Source organism: Lepisma saccharinum, chromosome 19, assembly GCF_977018435.1.
Source record: "Lepisma saccharinum chromosome 19, izLepSacc3.1, whole genome shotgun sequence".
Taxonomy (NCBI): domain Eukaryota; kingdom Metazoa; phylum Arthropoda; class Insecta; order Zygentoma; family Lepismatidae; genus Lepisma; species Lepisma saccharinum.
In genome coordinates this window covers 13,995,527-14,012,380 of record NC_139247.1, presented here as the reverse complement: position 1 = coordinate 14,012,380, position 16,854 = coordinate 13,995,527, and the positions used below count along the sequence as shown (strand labels likewise).

The window sequence follows — 16,854 nt, the reverse complement described above, 5'->3', positions numbered from 1 at the left end:
ATTTTATTTTTATTGGGTAAATTTATAGTTTTCAAACAGAAATATAATCTCTTTTGGGGTTTGATTTCCTATTCAGTAATCAACCAATCTGCGCTTCCCGCGTTACGGGTATGACACATGAGAGCCATCCGAAAAATACAAGTTAGAAGTGGTAGTAACTTTGGTGTGAAGTGAATCATTTTGGAGGCTCTCGTGACGTGATTGGGTGCAGTTAACCCTCACATCTGACGTACCGTCATATTATGTTTACAACACTCCGAATAGGCACGATTAACATTAACAAACTCCAAAACAGGAATATACAAGAGTCGCTGGGTGATTTTTTATCCAGTCGTCTCCCGATATAGCCCTCCTCCAGGAAGTTCAAGTGACAAATTTTGAGCTGCCCCCATCTATAGTAGTGTATAATAATGCAAATTGTCAGGCAACGGGGACTGCCCTTCTCGTGAAAAACACTGTGCCGATCACTAACGTTGTGTGTCACCCTAACGGGAGAATTATATGTGCGAAAGTGGCAAATGTTTGGATTTGCAATATAGTATATGCCCCATCAGGTACAAATCAGAGACCACAGAGGAACAATGTTTTTGCGACAGATGTGGCGGCTGAACTGCAAGATGTAAAGGAACATATCATTTGTGGCGGCGACTTCAATTGCGTCTTGCTTCCACAAGATCAACGTCCTGGTTATGCAACATCTAATTCCCTTAGACATACTGACATCCTTCATCGGTGGGATGAAATTCTAAAACCGGCAGTTAAACGTTTGTGTATATCATTCTGTAAAGAGAGGTCTCGTGACTGGAATAATAAATATCACTTTTATTATCGTGTGTTGCGTGAATTAATAGAAGAAGCATCGGCAGGACGACCGGTTCATACGGAAATAAAACGTATACAAGCAATACTCTTAACCATGACCGCCCACAAACGTATGGGTGCAATAATTCGAAGTAGACTCCCTCAGTTTGACCCTGAAGAAGCTGTGTCGATTAGTCACGTGATACAAGAACGACAAAATGCACAACGGAAACTAATTACTGAACTCGCAGATGGAGCGGGTAATAAAATCATAGCACCTAAGGACATACAACGTACAATATATGAGAAATTTGTTAGGATGTTTTCGCAGCACCAACCTGCCAATTCAAATTATGATTCTGTTGTGGATGCAGTTACGGAAGTACTTTCCGATGATGATAGAACTAAGCTTGATGAGGATTTCACATTCGAAGAAGTATATAAAGCGGAGAAAGCGGCAAAACCTTTCTCCGCCCCTGGTGTGGATGGGCTTCCTACATGCTTCTTTCAAACATTTTGGACGCTAGTGGGGCCGACTTTAACTGAGTGGTTCAACGCGGCCTTTCAGCAACATAAAATGGGCAAGACTTCCAAGACAGGTATTATATATAGTTCATTCAAATGAAAAGGTCCATTTTATTTTTTTCTGAAAAAGCGTTTTATGCGAGACAGTAATTTCATGTGTTTTGTATACCCACAGGTATATGTGACGTTTTAGTAATGAGGCATCTGCGCATGCGCAAGTGTGTCTAGGTAGCACGTGTCCATTATCTAATCACCTTCACTTTCTTCCCCCCAGGTGGAAGGCTGTGCTGAACAATGGAGCTGCCATTAAGAGACATGTCAAAGGAAGAACAGCGGGGTGTCATTCGGTTTCTTCATGCTGAAGGAGTACATCCAGCGGACATTCATAGGAGAATGAAAGTTGTGTATGAAAACTATGTATCGGACAAAACAGTGAGAAAATGGAGTAGGTGTTTTCGTGGTGGACGAAACACATTGAAGGATGATGCTCGGCCGAGACAGTTGAAAAATCGCATTCCTGATTGGACAGTGGTTGCTATTGACAACCTTATTCAAGAAGACAGACGAATATCCCTGGCAGCCATTAGCGAACAAGTGAACGTGTCATTGGGTAGTGTGCATGACATTGTGAGGCACAGACTGGGTTACAGGGAAGTGTGCGCACAATGGGTGCCAAAGTGTTTGTCAGAGGAACAAAAAATGTGCAGAATGGGAATGTCATAGGCTCATTTAATGTGATACAGGAATGAAGGTGAGGACTTTATCAGCAAAATCATTGCTGGAGATGAATCCATCTGCCCGTATTACCAGCCAGAATCAAGGAGGGACAGTATGGAATGGAAGCATACAGGATCACCAAAACCAAAGAAAAGCAAGTCACAACCAAAAGTCGGCAAACTTACAATGACCGTATTTTTCGATGACCAAGGGCCACTGCTAGTGGAGTTCCTTCCGGAGGGACACACAATTAACGCAAACACGTACTGTGAAACACTGCATCGTCTACGGACATCAATCAAGAATAAGCGTCGAGGAAAACTCAGCAAAGGCATCATTTTACTCCAGGACAATGCTCGTTCCCATACAGCCAGACAGACACAGGATCTGTTGCAATCATTCCATTGGGAAGTGCATACAGTCCTGACTTGAGTCCATGTGATTTTCACATTTTCGGATCTATGAAGAAACACCTTGGAGGACGACGCTTTGCCTTGAGTCCTGAGCTGCAGGAAGCTGTCAGGTAATGGTTTCATTCCCAGCACAAGGACTTCTTCTACCAAGGAATTCATAACCTTGTTTCAAAGTGGGACCAGTGTCTTACCTCATAGGGTGAATATGTGTAGCCAACTACTGTAATAAAGTTTCTGCAAGGAAATGGACCTTTTCATTTGAATGCACCAAGTAGTATTAGTACCGAAATGTGCAAAGCCGACAGAGATCACTCATTATCGCCGCATTACACTCCTGTGCACCGACTATAAAATTTTCACACGATGTATGCTTGCACGTTTAATGCCGCACTCAATCAACTTGGTGGGGGACATGCAATATGTATATGGGGAAAATAAAAACATTTATGCAGTGTTGCAAACGCTGCGTGAAGACGTTACCAGCAATCATAATAAGAAAAATTCAAATGATCAAGCGATTTTAGCTCTGGACTTCGAACGTGCGTTTCATTCGCTGAACCATAATTATATGTTTCATGTTTTCTACAAAAGGGGCATACGGCGGACTTTTCTCGCAGCCCTGCAAGGGCTATACAACAATGCTGAATCGAAAATACAGATTAATGGTTTTCTGACAAAATTGCTTAGCATTGTTACAGGTGTCCGACAGGGAGATCCCTTATCCATGTTGGCTTTTTGTATTTCCCTAAGTCCCCTGCTTGCGTCTTTGGAAGCACGGTTACAAGGCATAACTATTCTGTCAAAGTCGCTAAAAGTTTTAGCTTATGCGGATGATGTCAGCATTTTAGTTCAGTCACCTGTTGATGTGGACACGGTTCATAAACTAACGACGGAATTTGGGGTGTATTCAGGCCTTCACATAAATATAAAAAAATCTTGTTTGATGTTTTTAAATAATTTCCCCCACACACACCAGTTCAACACTTCCCTGTTGTAAACATCTTAAAAATACTTGGTGTAGTTTTTACGCCTTCTTTGCAAGGAATGATACAAATAAATTATGATCGAGTGATTGGGAGTGTAAAAGCAGTGCTACAAATTAATAAGTTTCGAAACATTAGCTTGCAATCACGAGTCATGTTTGTTAATGTATATGCTCCTTCGAAAGTGTGGTTTATAGCCAAAATACTTCAGATGCGAATGCTTGATGTAACAAAGCTGAAAAGTGCAGTGAACTGGTTTGTGTGGAATGGGCAGCTGTTACATGTAAATCACGAGACCTTGTGTTTACATAATGCTGGGGGAGGCTTGATCCTCGTTCACGTGTAACACAGGAGCCAGGCGCTCAGCATTCAAGCGGACATAGAGACGATGATTCAGAGCCCTGATAGCCTTACTAGAGTGCGCGTCAAATCTCCTGCATATGGCCTTGAACGACTGAACAGCACCAGCGAATCACGGACGTGCGGCGTTGCCTAGTTCAGAAGATGTTTCACCTCGCTACTAAATCGTGTACCTGGCGCTCGGATATAAATAGATTATTTCAAGTGTCAGTAGTTCAACAGATGAAAAGATAATGAATTTGCGAGTATGTACGAAAAACAAGCGTGATTGTAGCTTATACCGTTCCCTCTGTAGAAGCAATGTTATTATAAGCGTATTTGCATTGTATCCTTTTTGCTCTCCCTTCGTTCCTGTTGCATTCTGAAACTTTCCGATTAGCTAATGGAACAGGGCACGTTCGTTCCCAGTGATGGCACAAGAAGTTGACGAAGAGGATACCGTCATTGTTCGTTTTTTCCTTGTGTTTAGTGTGTGTGTGTGTGTGTGTGTGCAGCATGTCGTTGAGTAAACCAAGTGGTAGTGATAGCGAGAGAAGAGGGAAAAATACAGTGTCGTACGAAGCCAGGCACGACAGGTGATTTTTCAGGTGTACAATTTTTTTTAAAAAAAAGTGTTCGAGTGACGAACAAAGAAGTAAAATTGACTTTAAGAAGTGCCAGGATCTAACAGCTCAAGCGTGTGGTGTGAATGAAGCTACCGTTTCTCGGATATGTTCGGGGGCAAAACAATGTGGATCGGGGCCTGCTCCAATGTTTCAATAACCTAGACTAGAAAGCACATTAACATACCGAAAAGAACGACAAATTTAGATGACTTTGAAAAAAGACGTAGTTCGTAGAACAGTCTTTGAAATTTACGATTGTGGCGAATTTTCTACTACCAAAAAGATAACGTACTGTTTACGGGACAAAATATCTTACAAAGGCTCTACAACTTCCACCTTGAGAATATTGAAAGAATTATGCAGTCCCTAATCAGGTATGTTCTTTTCTCCCATTAAGTTTATTATATGTTATATTATCTAATGTTCCGTGCTCTCCGTGACAAGGCGTTTCGCTCGACCACGCTGTCTCTTTCCGTGTGAGATTTCGACATGGCACCGCTGCAGTCCGCTGCTATTGGCTATCGCCATATGCAGGAGATTTGACGCGCACTATAGTCATGTTCTTCGAGACTGCTTGGCCCATATACAGTTGGATTCCCTCATATACGTGACTAACCTCCCCCACAACCTTAGGTACCTCCGCGATACCTTAGTAGAGATCTGCTATGGCTTGTTACAAACTCCTACCCTGCCTGGTCCAGTGGTGTCGCAAATATACAGAGGAATGTGTGTAGCATCTCAACAGGCGGTTAAAATAGTTGCGAGACACCCGGAAGCTCGTTGGCCTGTGGTGTGGAAAAATATACACGCGAGGCATCTCCCAACAAGAATACGATCGGCATGGTTCGTTATAGTGCATCAAATACTGCTGACTCGAGTGAAACTCTATGATCTGAACATGGCAGATTCATCATTATGTTTAATATGTAACGTGCCTGATAGTTTAGTGCATAAGCTCAGTGAATGCTTAATAACCGCTACGTCATGGAAATATGTTGCGAAACTCGTAAGTATCATCTGTCGTACCAACGAGAAGAATATTACAATTAATCATCTTCTGTTTTCCAATTTTAGTTATTACCCAAAAAAGAAACAGAACAGTGTATTGTGGTTCATGAACAATTTGTGAATTACTTAAGGCACACATCTCAAACTATGTCGCCAAACAAAAAGAACAATATCGATGCAAATTTTCTAAATGTAATATATCCTAGTTTGTAATAACCTGTATAGTAATCAAGAAAAGTTTGTTATAATCAGATGTAAATAGTAAAAAAAAAAAGAAAAAAAGTGGTTAGCACATCGCGGTGCGACGCCAAGGGTCCCGGGTTCGAATCCCGCTGGGCTTGGTTGTTTGTGAATGTCCATTCACCAATTTCATCATTTCATCCCCATCTTCGCAAATTAGCCAAGAGGCACAAAACGCGAAGTAAAATAAACTAAATCAAACAATCAATCAATAACTGCAATACTACTAAGTATAATGTTTTTTGGTGGCTGCACAAAATAGGTTGTTAAAGTGAATGCCAATGTTACTACACAATATAAATGAATCGTTTGTTTCAAAACTCAAGGAATATTAATAGTGCTTCTATTTCTAAGTTCGAACCCTTTTACTTCTATTGAATGTTTAGTCGTTTGTTAAAATTCTACATAAAACAACAAGACTTACTTGCACATGCTGCTTCTTGACCCTGGCTGGCTTCAGATTTGAAGCAGATCGCTCTCTAAATTTTTCTTTTTTGTTTTTTTTCTTTCTTTTTCATTTTTTCTTTTTAGGGTATACCATAACGGACTGGAGTAGCACTCCTTAAGAGGTGGACTGACCATACCTCCCACCCTGGGCTTTTTGAGCCCCCTGTGATGGTGCAGCAGAAGAGGATCTAGGGATTAACCCGCCGTAGTGAGCGCCGAAATGGATGAGAGAGGCACACGCACACGCACGCACGCACGCACACACATACAGGCACACAAAAAAATACTACGAGTTATTAAACTAAGAACTGAGGGGGCAATTGGAGGGTTAACTACGGTGACACCGGCCCTCATACAGCAGCCAGAGATCAAGCCTATATACTAATGGTGTCTCCGGCCGCCATACAGCAGCCAGAGATCACCCCTATATACTAATGGTGTCTCCGGCCGCCATACAGCAGCCAGAGATCACCCCTTTATACTAATGGTGTCTCCGGCAGCCATACAGCAGCCAGAGATCACCCTTATTTACTAATGGTGTCTCCGGCCACTCTGACAGCCGGAGATCACCCTTAAATATAACACAGGCATAAAAACCCACGTACTACCTTAGCAATAGCGGTAACACGGAAACCCTATGAGTGTGGAGATAGTCTTTCTGTAACAGCATGTTTAAGCCCAGCCTTGTCACCGTTCTCCCTTGTCTCTCGTTGCCAGGTGAAACTCATGTAATGATAAAGATGAGTGATTGTGGTTGGCGACAGAATGGATCTCATGTCAGAAACTACTTGGGTGATATCACAAATACTTTAAACTATCATTGTTCTTATCTGAAACTTCACCTAAAGTAACTTATAAGGGTGATTTTTTTAAAACTCATGGTTTTCTTTGTTGTGTAAAATTTGTAAATGAAGTATTATTTCCATGCGGTTTGTGGCAAATGAATAAGGAAGGATGGGAGATTTATTGGAGTACGTTTACCGGTTTATATGCATCCCGGGTAATATCGCCTACGCCTCAACAAAAACAGAAAATATTCACCAGTGTACCCTACAATAACATTGAAGTATTGGATTTTTGCTAAACTGAATTAGTGAAAATGAGTTCTTTTTTTTTGTATTCACTCAAACATAAATAAAACATAAAAATTATGGCACAGACATATGACATAACATCTCACCTTTAAAGAAGGTGCTGAAAGTGTCGACCTCCTTCCTGTAAACAAAGTCGAACACGCCGTTCCATGTTAAGGGCTGTCTGACATAGTGTTTCTGCGCTAATGTTCGCAATTTCAGTGATAATGTTCTGCTTCAACATTTCCAGGGATGTAGGGTTGTTTGTGTACACACGTCCCTTTAGGAAGCCCCACAGAAAGAAGTCAAGTGAAGTTAAGTCTGGAGACCTCGGAGGCCACAATCCCTTTGAAATAACCCTATTCGCAAAGAAACTTTCAATCAGTATCATACTGTCATGCGATGTATGGGATGTAGCACCATCCTGTTGAAAATAACCCTGTGTTAGTTCAATGTCGTCCAAACTTTCAACAAATTCCATGAATATTGCCCTGTACCGCTCTGTGTTCACTGTTTCATTGAAGAAGATTGGACCCACTATACGTGATGCTGAGACAGCGCACCATACCCCAACTTTTTGTGAGTACAACGGAATTTCGATTACACTATGTGGATTTTCAGCTGCCCATATCCGTGTATTCTGAGAATTAACATACCCAGAGAGATGAAACCAGGCTTCATCAGTAAACCACGTTATTTTCAGAATATCAGGATTACGCACAATTAACATTAAAAACCAATTACTGAAATCTACACGTTTAACTTTATCTGGATCCTTCAATTCTTGAACATCTGTAATTTTGTACACCCTTAGTTTCGCAGTTTTCGCTGTCTTTTGACATGTTGAATAGCTATAGCCGGTTTCTTGCGACAAACGACGGAGAGATTTCTTGGGCGACCTCAAGAGTCGAGCACTGACATCTTCCACAACACCTGCCCGCGGGGTCCGATGCTTCCCTGTCTCGCTCAGAAGCGATCCTGTTTCTTCCAACTTCTTCACTAGCGACAATATTGTGTTCCTGTCTGGGGCGGAACGTGAGGCAAATTTGTTTCTAAATACCCTTTGCGTAGCAACAACAGAATCAGTTTTCCAAAAACTTTTCACGATAAACACACGTTCCTGCAAGGCGTACACCATTCTTACTGTGTGTCCTGATCACAATAACGCAACTTTTCAGCACAACAATTACGCAAAAGCACACAACTTTCCAGTAGAACAATATAACAGCTCAGTTTCCTGGTTATTGTTGACAATGACAACGGTGCTATCTACAGGAGGAAACTTAAACCTCCGCACTGCATCCAAACCCCCAGACCGTATAGACGCGAAAGGTACACTGGTGAATATTTGCTGTTTCTGTCGAGGCGTGGGCGATATTACCCGGGATGCATATAAACCGGTAAACATACTCCAATAAATCTCCCATTCTTCCTTATTCATTTGCCACAAACCGCATGGAAATAATACTTCATTTACAAATTTTACACAACAAAGAAAACCATGAGTTTTAAAAAAATCACCCGTATTTAACTACACTGAACCTACCTAGACTTTAATCCTTATCTCTATTGCTATCATTTCCTGTCTGGAATCCTCGAAAACTTTGCAACATTGTTTCCACACTTATAAAAGAAAATTCTAAACTTAACTTTCTCGACAATTTTTGTGAATGTTCTAATCATTTTGCACCGATTTTTCTATTCGGTTTCCTCAAACACCTGATTACTTCCAAAGTTTTGTCTTTGTGCACTGAGCATTCCTCTCTGATCTACTTCTCAGATAACTGGATAATGTCAATAATATTCTGTTTTTCCTATCATTATATAGACTCCTAATTGCTTTTCATTCTCTAGGGAATTTTCTGAATTTGGAGCAATGGCAAGTTCATAAAAATGAAGTTTCCTATTATTTACTCTAGCTTATAAAGTCAGTAATATTGTTTCTATTTCTCCTGAGAGGCATTTCTATTACTAAGTACTGATTATACATATTGATTTATTTATTTGTACATATACTAACTTGTTCAATTACAAGTACTTCATTACATAAAACCATCTTCATTCCTATCAGAAACTTTCACCTACGAGAAACTTCTACTTTAGGTAGAAAGTGCTTCTTGTATGTTAATACTAATACGTATCTTTGATGACTATATGTTACTATTTGATATGGATAATTCTATTGCTAATAATATCTCCAACGTGTCCTATCTTTCAATTTCTCTTCACCTAAATCTTAATAGGTTTTAGTTTCCTATTTCATATGGATTTTTCTATTTCTAATAATATCTCCAACGTGTCCTATCTTTCAATTTCTCTTCACCTAAACCTTAATAGGTTTTAGTTTCCTATTTGATATGGATTTTTCTATTGCTAATAATATCTCCAACGTGTCCTATCTTTCAATTTCTCTTCACCTAAATCTTAATAGGTTTTAGTTTCCTATTTGATATGGATTTTTCTATTGCTAATAATATCTCCAACGTGTCTTATCTTTCAATTTCTCTTCACCTAAATCTTAATAGGTTTTAGTTTCCTATTTGATATGGATTTTTCTATTGCTAATAATATCTCCAACGTGTCCTATCTTTCAATTTCTCTTCACCTAAACCTTAATAGGTTTTAGTTTCCTATTTGATATGGCTTTATCTATTGCTAATAATCTCTCCAACGCGACCTATCTTTCCGTTTCTTTATATTTGCTGTAACTAAAGCTAAAGTGGAGCTGAGTTTAGGTCCAGACTCGTTTCGGAACTTTTGTCTAACAAGTTTTAATTTCGATCTTGTTTGCATTGCCACATTCAATTTATCAGCTTGTAAACGTTTTACACCTCTCCTTTACTTGAATAAACGTCAAATCACTAAGCTGTCAATCATAAAGAAGCGACTGGTCGGTACTGGACGGCATTTTTCTATACCCTGGAAATGTATCTATTTTAGTTCATAACGAGTTATTTTCAATAACTTCGTGAGATATCATACGTTTTCCGTAATTTAGCATAAACCCTGCTGTAGATCACTGTTTCCACAATTGTGATTTTTTCAACTGGCGCATTAACGGTAACAAAACTTACGGTGGAGGGTACTGCACGACTTTCCTCTATGCTAATCTTACACGCTATTTATGTGGTTGTTAGGTATGACGTGTAAAGAGACTAATGAAAATGCTGGAAATTATGTGATGAGGAATCAAATTGGAAAAAATCAAGAAAGATGCATAGGTGTAGTAGAAATTGATTATGGAAGAGATATTGCCATGGTTAAACATGGCTTCGGTAGAAAAGAAAAATGTATGTGGAAAAGTCCCAAAACATGGAGGTACAGAGAGAGAGAGTAAGACAGAGAAGATGGAAAGGGAAAGCAAGGAAGAAACAAGAAGCAGTCCGGTCTCCTCTTTCATCGTTTAAAACTGAATGTAACGCCTGCCTCCATTGCGGAGTGCTTGGTGCTACGAAGCCAGAGACAACAACAAATAAAGGAAAACACAGTATGACGTGATATGAATTGATAATGTATTCTAAGAAGGCTACACACACATAACTTTTCCACGTAATCGCCAACGCGATTGAGTCATTTATCAGACCGCTGGAGCAACTTGTTGATGCCGCCTTGGTAGAAATCATGCCCCTACTCATTGAACCACTTCGTGCCAGCTGCCTGGACGTCATCGTCACACGAGAACCGTGTTTCAGACAAGTACGCTTTCAGCTGGGGGAAAAAAACAAGAAGTCACTGGGGGTGAAGTCTGGGATGTATGGGGGATGGTTCCACACTTACATAACATTCAAATAAGAGAAGAATTAGATCAAGATACGTTATCTGAATACATGTCACGCGAAAGATTAAAATTCTGGGCACAACAACCTCACCACTCTAATCTCATAATGAATACCACAGAAGAACGAGACAGTAAGACTAATCACAAAATGCCTAGACTTAAATATTTGGGCGATTTATAATCAATTCACAGATTAATGAGATGAGATGAGCTTCACATATGTTACAGTATTCAAGAGCTCAAGGTGATAAATGTGGAAAGTAAAGCATAAACACTTAGGTATTTTAAAAGCATTTATTTGACATCTCGTTGTCTTCACAAGTACATCACACTTCTTGTTGTCTTGATAAGAACATCTTCAGCACCTGACGAGTTGTAAGTCCAGATTTCGGCTTTCGAGGACGACTTCTGTTGTGAGAAAGAATTCCGAAAGAATAACAGTTGAAATGTATTAAATTACATCCATCGTGTATTTTAATCAGCAATCAACTGTAAGGAAGTAGTTTCTAATCACAAAATAGGATTCTAGGACATAGTGGCTAGAGATATCTACAATCATACATATCTATAGTAAAAAAAAATATATATATACTATATTCCCTTTGATGCTAGTTACAAGCTAAGTTTCCATAGGTTTACTACTTGGCTCGCCTACTAAGTATGCGTGTCTAATTCTGGCAAAAGGTTGGGAAACTTGATAACTGCAATACTGCCGGACCCTGTGGCCGAGTGGAGTGTAGTCTAGCTGCACACGCGGCCGCGTGCAGATCGTGTTTTCGCGTTCGTTGTTTTCCGTGTGGCAGGTAAGGCAAAATACTCTTGAGTTGAATTGAGCAAGCACTGATTTGGAGTACGTACATGCTAATTGAGAAAGACTTGAAGGAAGACAAACATGCCGGAACAGAGACAAAATACGCTGAAATTTATTTTTCGTAGTATGAAATCTAGACCTACTTCGCTGGATTTACATTAGTGGTTTCATAACACTTACGGTGTGACATCGAACCAAGTTCAAATCTTTGAAATTGATTACTATCGAAACTGTGTATTTGTGAAATTTGTAACGAGAGTTGTGGGTGAGCGATTATTAAATGATTATGGAGCTGAAGTGCCCTATTATGATGCAGACGGACGGCATAAACTAGATGAGGAATGGGCAGACCAGCGGAGTGCTTTTGTAAGTGTGCATGTAGTGCCAGACGAATTAAGCCACGATGCGATTCGTAATGTAATTTGTCAATACGGTAAAGTGCTGAACGTAAAGGAAGAGAAGTATTCAGAAGAACATATTTATATGTAGAACACGAACGGGGCACATTGTGTTTAAAATGGCCCTGCGGAAAGCAATCCCATCGTACATTACCATACAAGGAGACAGGTACTGGGTAACTTATTCTGGTCAAGTACGTACGTGCAGCGGGTGTGATTTGGAGGGACACAACTTCTCAGAATGCCCCTCGCGACGACCCCGCGTTAATAGAACTGGAAGAGTCCCTGTTAATTTGACCACTGGAACGACCTCTATGGTATACCAACCTACAGTACTTCAAGTACTGACAAGACCCCAAAACTCGAATACAACATCAAGCGAAGAGGTATATTGCCATAGATCCAACCCCCATTTCACGAATGAAACAACAGAGACACCCGCCACGGAACCAGAGCTTCAAACACAGTTAACACCAAACGACCCAAGCCAAAAGAAGAGCACCGACAAAGACAAAATACACAACGAACAACAAGGTGGAAGTGTAGGTGAAAATGAAGAAAGTAGCCAACTTTCCAGCTCCAACTCCAACCCCTTAATAACACTAGACAGACCTGACAAGGAACAACGCAACTCAGGAATTCCCTCACAACTCGGAAATGATGCAGACAAGAAGATAGAATTCCAGAAAGTAGAAACCGGCACAGAAGATGGATCCGGGGATGAATCGAAAACAGAGGATGAATTTCCGGCAATTAACACGGATAAAGGACAACGACGCTTTTCAAGACACAAGCGATCCAGACCACGATTCGTCCCGCCAATAAGCAAGAAGAGAAAGAAGGGGAGCTCTGCCTCAACATCCACGGGTACCTGTGGAGCCCTGAGTCAACATCCATGGGTATCTGCACTAACAGAATAAACGAAGGAGTGACCACCCCTAGTGTAGGACCCAAAGTTATTTGTCGTGTACGTCATAGAAAAAAGGAGAAAAATACTGCAGATGTACATTCTACAATATTTCCTCGTGAGAGTGGAGTAGATACTGACAACACTAATCTAGATTATAAACAGGTTAGTTAGAAACAAATTTAGGCAATGTACCTAAAGGTAACAGTGCTAATAGTACTAAATTTTCTCCAAACTGATTTCGTGGACAGAGTAGTAATGTTGAGGAGGTTAAGTAATTTTTGTAAGAGTGTAATGATTGTGGTTATACGAAGGGCTTTTGATAGGGGACTGATAGGTATGATAGAGTGATGCAGTCTTTTTTTGTAAAGAAGATCAACGATTTGTACCACTCTGTTAGATTTCCTTGATGTGGTACTTTTTTTCATCTATTGGTTTTATTGTATTGTGGTGTAAATGTCGGGTATAATGGTTACAAGGAGAGCCTTGGCAATAAGGGGGATACAGCGTCCCTGATAACATGTAGGACGATTACAATAGATATTATGACAGATATCGTCATATGGCTGGTTTATCTTACTGTATCTAGACACATGTAGGATGATTAAAGGTGATTTGAACACGTCCATGTACCCGGCATGCAAGTAATTCAGAGAATTCACGAAAGATGGAGTATAAGTGCTGTTAAAATTTATCACTGCTCACATTAATTTAAAAAAAAATTAACGATGGAAGGCACCAATCGGAATTTTAGGAATAAAACTATAAATTCTCGAGTAACGTCTCGGGTAGATATCAGCATAATGATAAAATCCATTTTTATTCATATTTAAGCTTTCTGGTAGCACATTTGGACATTATGTTGTAAGATCCTTTATTTTTATAAGAAATACTGCGAAAAGTTTGATGTCGCCTTATGCACAGGGACATTTCGAGAGGACAGCGATTTTACGGGATCTTGCAATTTGTACACTTAACCTTAAAAATTCATTCATACAGCGTGTTATTCTCCATTATTTCGCATAAATAAAATAACTATGAGTATTTAAGTCTTTATTAGGCTATAATAAGATCATTGATACATACACATATATATTAGTACTCAATATTATGTTCAGAAAAATTATTTTTGTTAACGCGGAAAAACGTGTTTTAAAATAGAAGGTGTCGGGACTTGGAGGGAAAGTGTGGTCGAATAAAGGATGGTGGAATTTTGGTAGGTTCGATGCAGAACGAGAGGAATATAATCCTCAAAGATTGGCTTTCACAGGATACCTGGACGACGTTGGAGTAATGTATTACTATTTTGGACAATCGGAGATCGTCTGATGGAACGGGCATTTAGTGAAAGTGAAATCGAAAGTTTATAACGATCCACGAAAGAAGGTAGGGTGAGTCAATGCTTCACGTCATCCCACCGCTTCAGGAGGTGAGCCGTTGTAGTTACATATATTTTCATGACCTCATGTTTTAGTATTTATTGGGTAAAAAATATTGCCTAAAATACGTTTCTGGACAAAGCATGCTAGCGTGTGATTTGAGTGGTGAAATATAGATCGCGAAACGATCGTTCTGAATCTCGTGGCTTGCAGCAAATGGCGTGCGATGCCATCACAATAAATAATTGAGTTTTCTCAAATAACTAGAACAAAACGTGATTAAATCTATCAGAAAAGATAGAACTTTGAATAGGTGTTTACCCCTATAATTTATATCTGGGTAGAAATCAATAACAAAGTGCAGTTTAAAACGTCAAAATATTTCAAGGTCATATGTCCTTATATGGGAATGTAGGTGGCAGACAAAGACAGAATATTGAATATTTTGCACGGATTGTAATTGATGTGCAATTGTTTTGAATCTTCCGTTCAGGAGTGGTTCTAGGTATTGCAATTACCTTATGATAATATGAGCAAAATATTTCCAAAATTGTAACATTTTGGAAATAATTCCTTTTAAGAAATCTTAAAGCAGTTGTTCATGCTGAGGTAAGAAACAGGGTATTTGCTTTGAAAAGTACAAATAAAATATGAATCTTTTGCACGACTTGTAATTGATGTGCAATTGTTTTGAACCTTCTGTTCAAGATTGATTCTAGTTAATGCAATTACCTTATGATAATTTATGTGCAAATGAGGCAATGTTGCCTAACTTGTCACATAGTGGAAATATTTACAAAGTCTTAAAACAGCTGTTCATGCTGCAGTAAGCAACGAAGTGTTTTATTTTGAATAAATAAACAGCTCCAGTTGTTGATATGTGTCAGAGGTGTAATATCTCATATTAATAAATGAGTTAATTAATTAATGAGTTCTATTTCACCCTGAATATATTCACTAGATTTGGTATGTGATAAGTGCATGTTTCATGTATTAATATTTGTGTGTTTCTTACAGAAGGGGAAAACTTTGTGTGACCTGCCTATGTATTTCATGTTATCTTATGCTTGCAATTGACATGACATATATATCCAGGGATAGGTTAGGAATTTGGGTAACTTCAAAAATTTGAAATACAATTTACACGCTAGAGAGGCATGGAAGTGGGTTGGGGTAATACATGTGAATTGCACCAGATACTTCTGTGCTACTTCTGAACTTGAAGTCAAAGGTTGAATTATTTGGTGACTCAGTCAAGTATATCCTTTATTTGAATATTTTATTTTTATTGGGTAAATTTATAGTTTTCAAACAGAAATATAATCTCTTTTGGGGTTTGATTTCCTATTCAGTAATCAACCAATCTGCGCTTCCCGCGTTACGGGTATGACACATGAGAGCCATCCGAAAAATACAAGTTAGAAGTGGTAGTAACTTTGGTGTGAAGTGAATCATTTTGGAGGCTCTCGTGACGTGATTGGGTGCAGTTAACCCTCACATCTGACGTACCGTCATATTATGTTTACAACACTCCGAATAGGCACGATTAACATTAACAAACTCCAAAACAGGAATATACAAGAGTCGCTGGGTGATTTTTTATCCAGTCGTCTCCCGATATAGCCCTCCTCCAGGAAGTTCAAGTGACAAATTTTGAGCTGCCCCCATCTATAGTAGTGTATAATAATGCAAATTGTCAGGCAACGGGGACTGCCCTTCTCGTGAAAAACACTGTGCCGATCACTAACGTTGTGTGTCACCCTAACGGGAGAATTATATGTGCGAAAGTGGCAAATGTTTGGATTTGCAATATAGTATATGCCCCATCAGGTACAAATCAGAGACCACAGAGGAACAATGTTTTTGCGACAGATGTGGCGGCTGAACTGCAAGATGTAAAGGAACATATCATTTGTGGCGGCGACTTCAATTGCGTCTTGCTTCCACAAGATCAACGTCCTGGTTATGCAACATCTAATTCCCTTAGACATACTGACATCCTTCATCGGTGGGATGAAATTCTAAAACCGGCAGTTAAACGTTTGTGTATATCATTCTGTAAAGAGAGGTCTCGTGACTGGAATAATAAATATCACTTTTATTATCGTGTGTTGCGTGAATTAATAGAAGAAGCATCGGCAGGACGACCGGTTCATACGGAAATAAAACGTATACAAGCAATACTCTTAACCATGACCGCCCACAAACGTATGGGTGCAATAATTCGAAGTAGACTCCCTCAGTTTGACCCTGAAGAAGCTGTGTCGATTAGTCACGTGATACAAGAACGACAAAATGCACAACGGAAACTAATTACTGAACTCGCAGATGGAGCGGGTAATAAAATCATAGCACCTAAGGACATACAACGTACAATATATGAGAAATTTGTTAGGATGTTTTCGCAGC

At 39.5% G+C, this 16,854-nt stretch overlaps 1 protein-coding gene across 1 annotated transcript; it reads left to right on the top strand.

The window, feature by feature from the left end:
• Positions 1-1,620: 1,620 nt before the first annotated feature.
• Positions 1,621-2,049, top strand: LOC146002943 (protein GVQW3-like). Its single transcript, XM_083141101.1, has one exon. It carries the CDS (start codon positions 1,621-1,623, stop codon positions 2,047-2,049), a length of 429 nt encoding a protein of 142 aa, XP_082997227.1.
• The last annotated feature ends 14,805 nt before the right edge of the window (positions 2,050-16,854 follow it).

Coding starts and splice junctions, on each gene's coding strand:
- LOC146002943 (XM_083141101.1), top strand. CDS start 1,621: ATGGAGCTGCCATTAAGAGACATGTCAAAGGAAGAACAGCGGGGTGTC.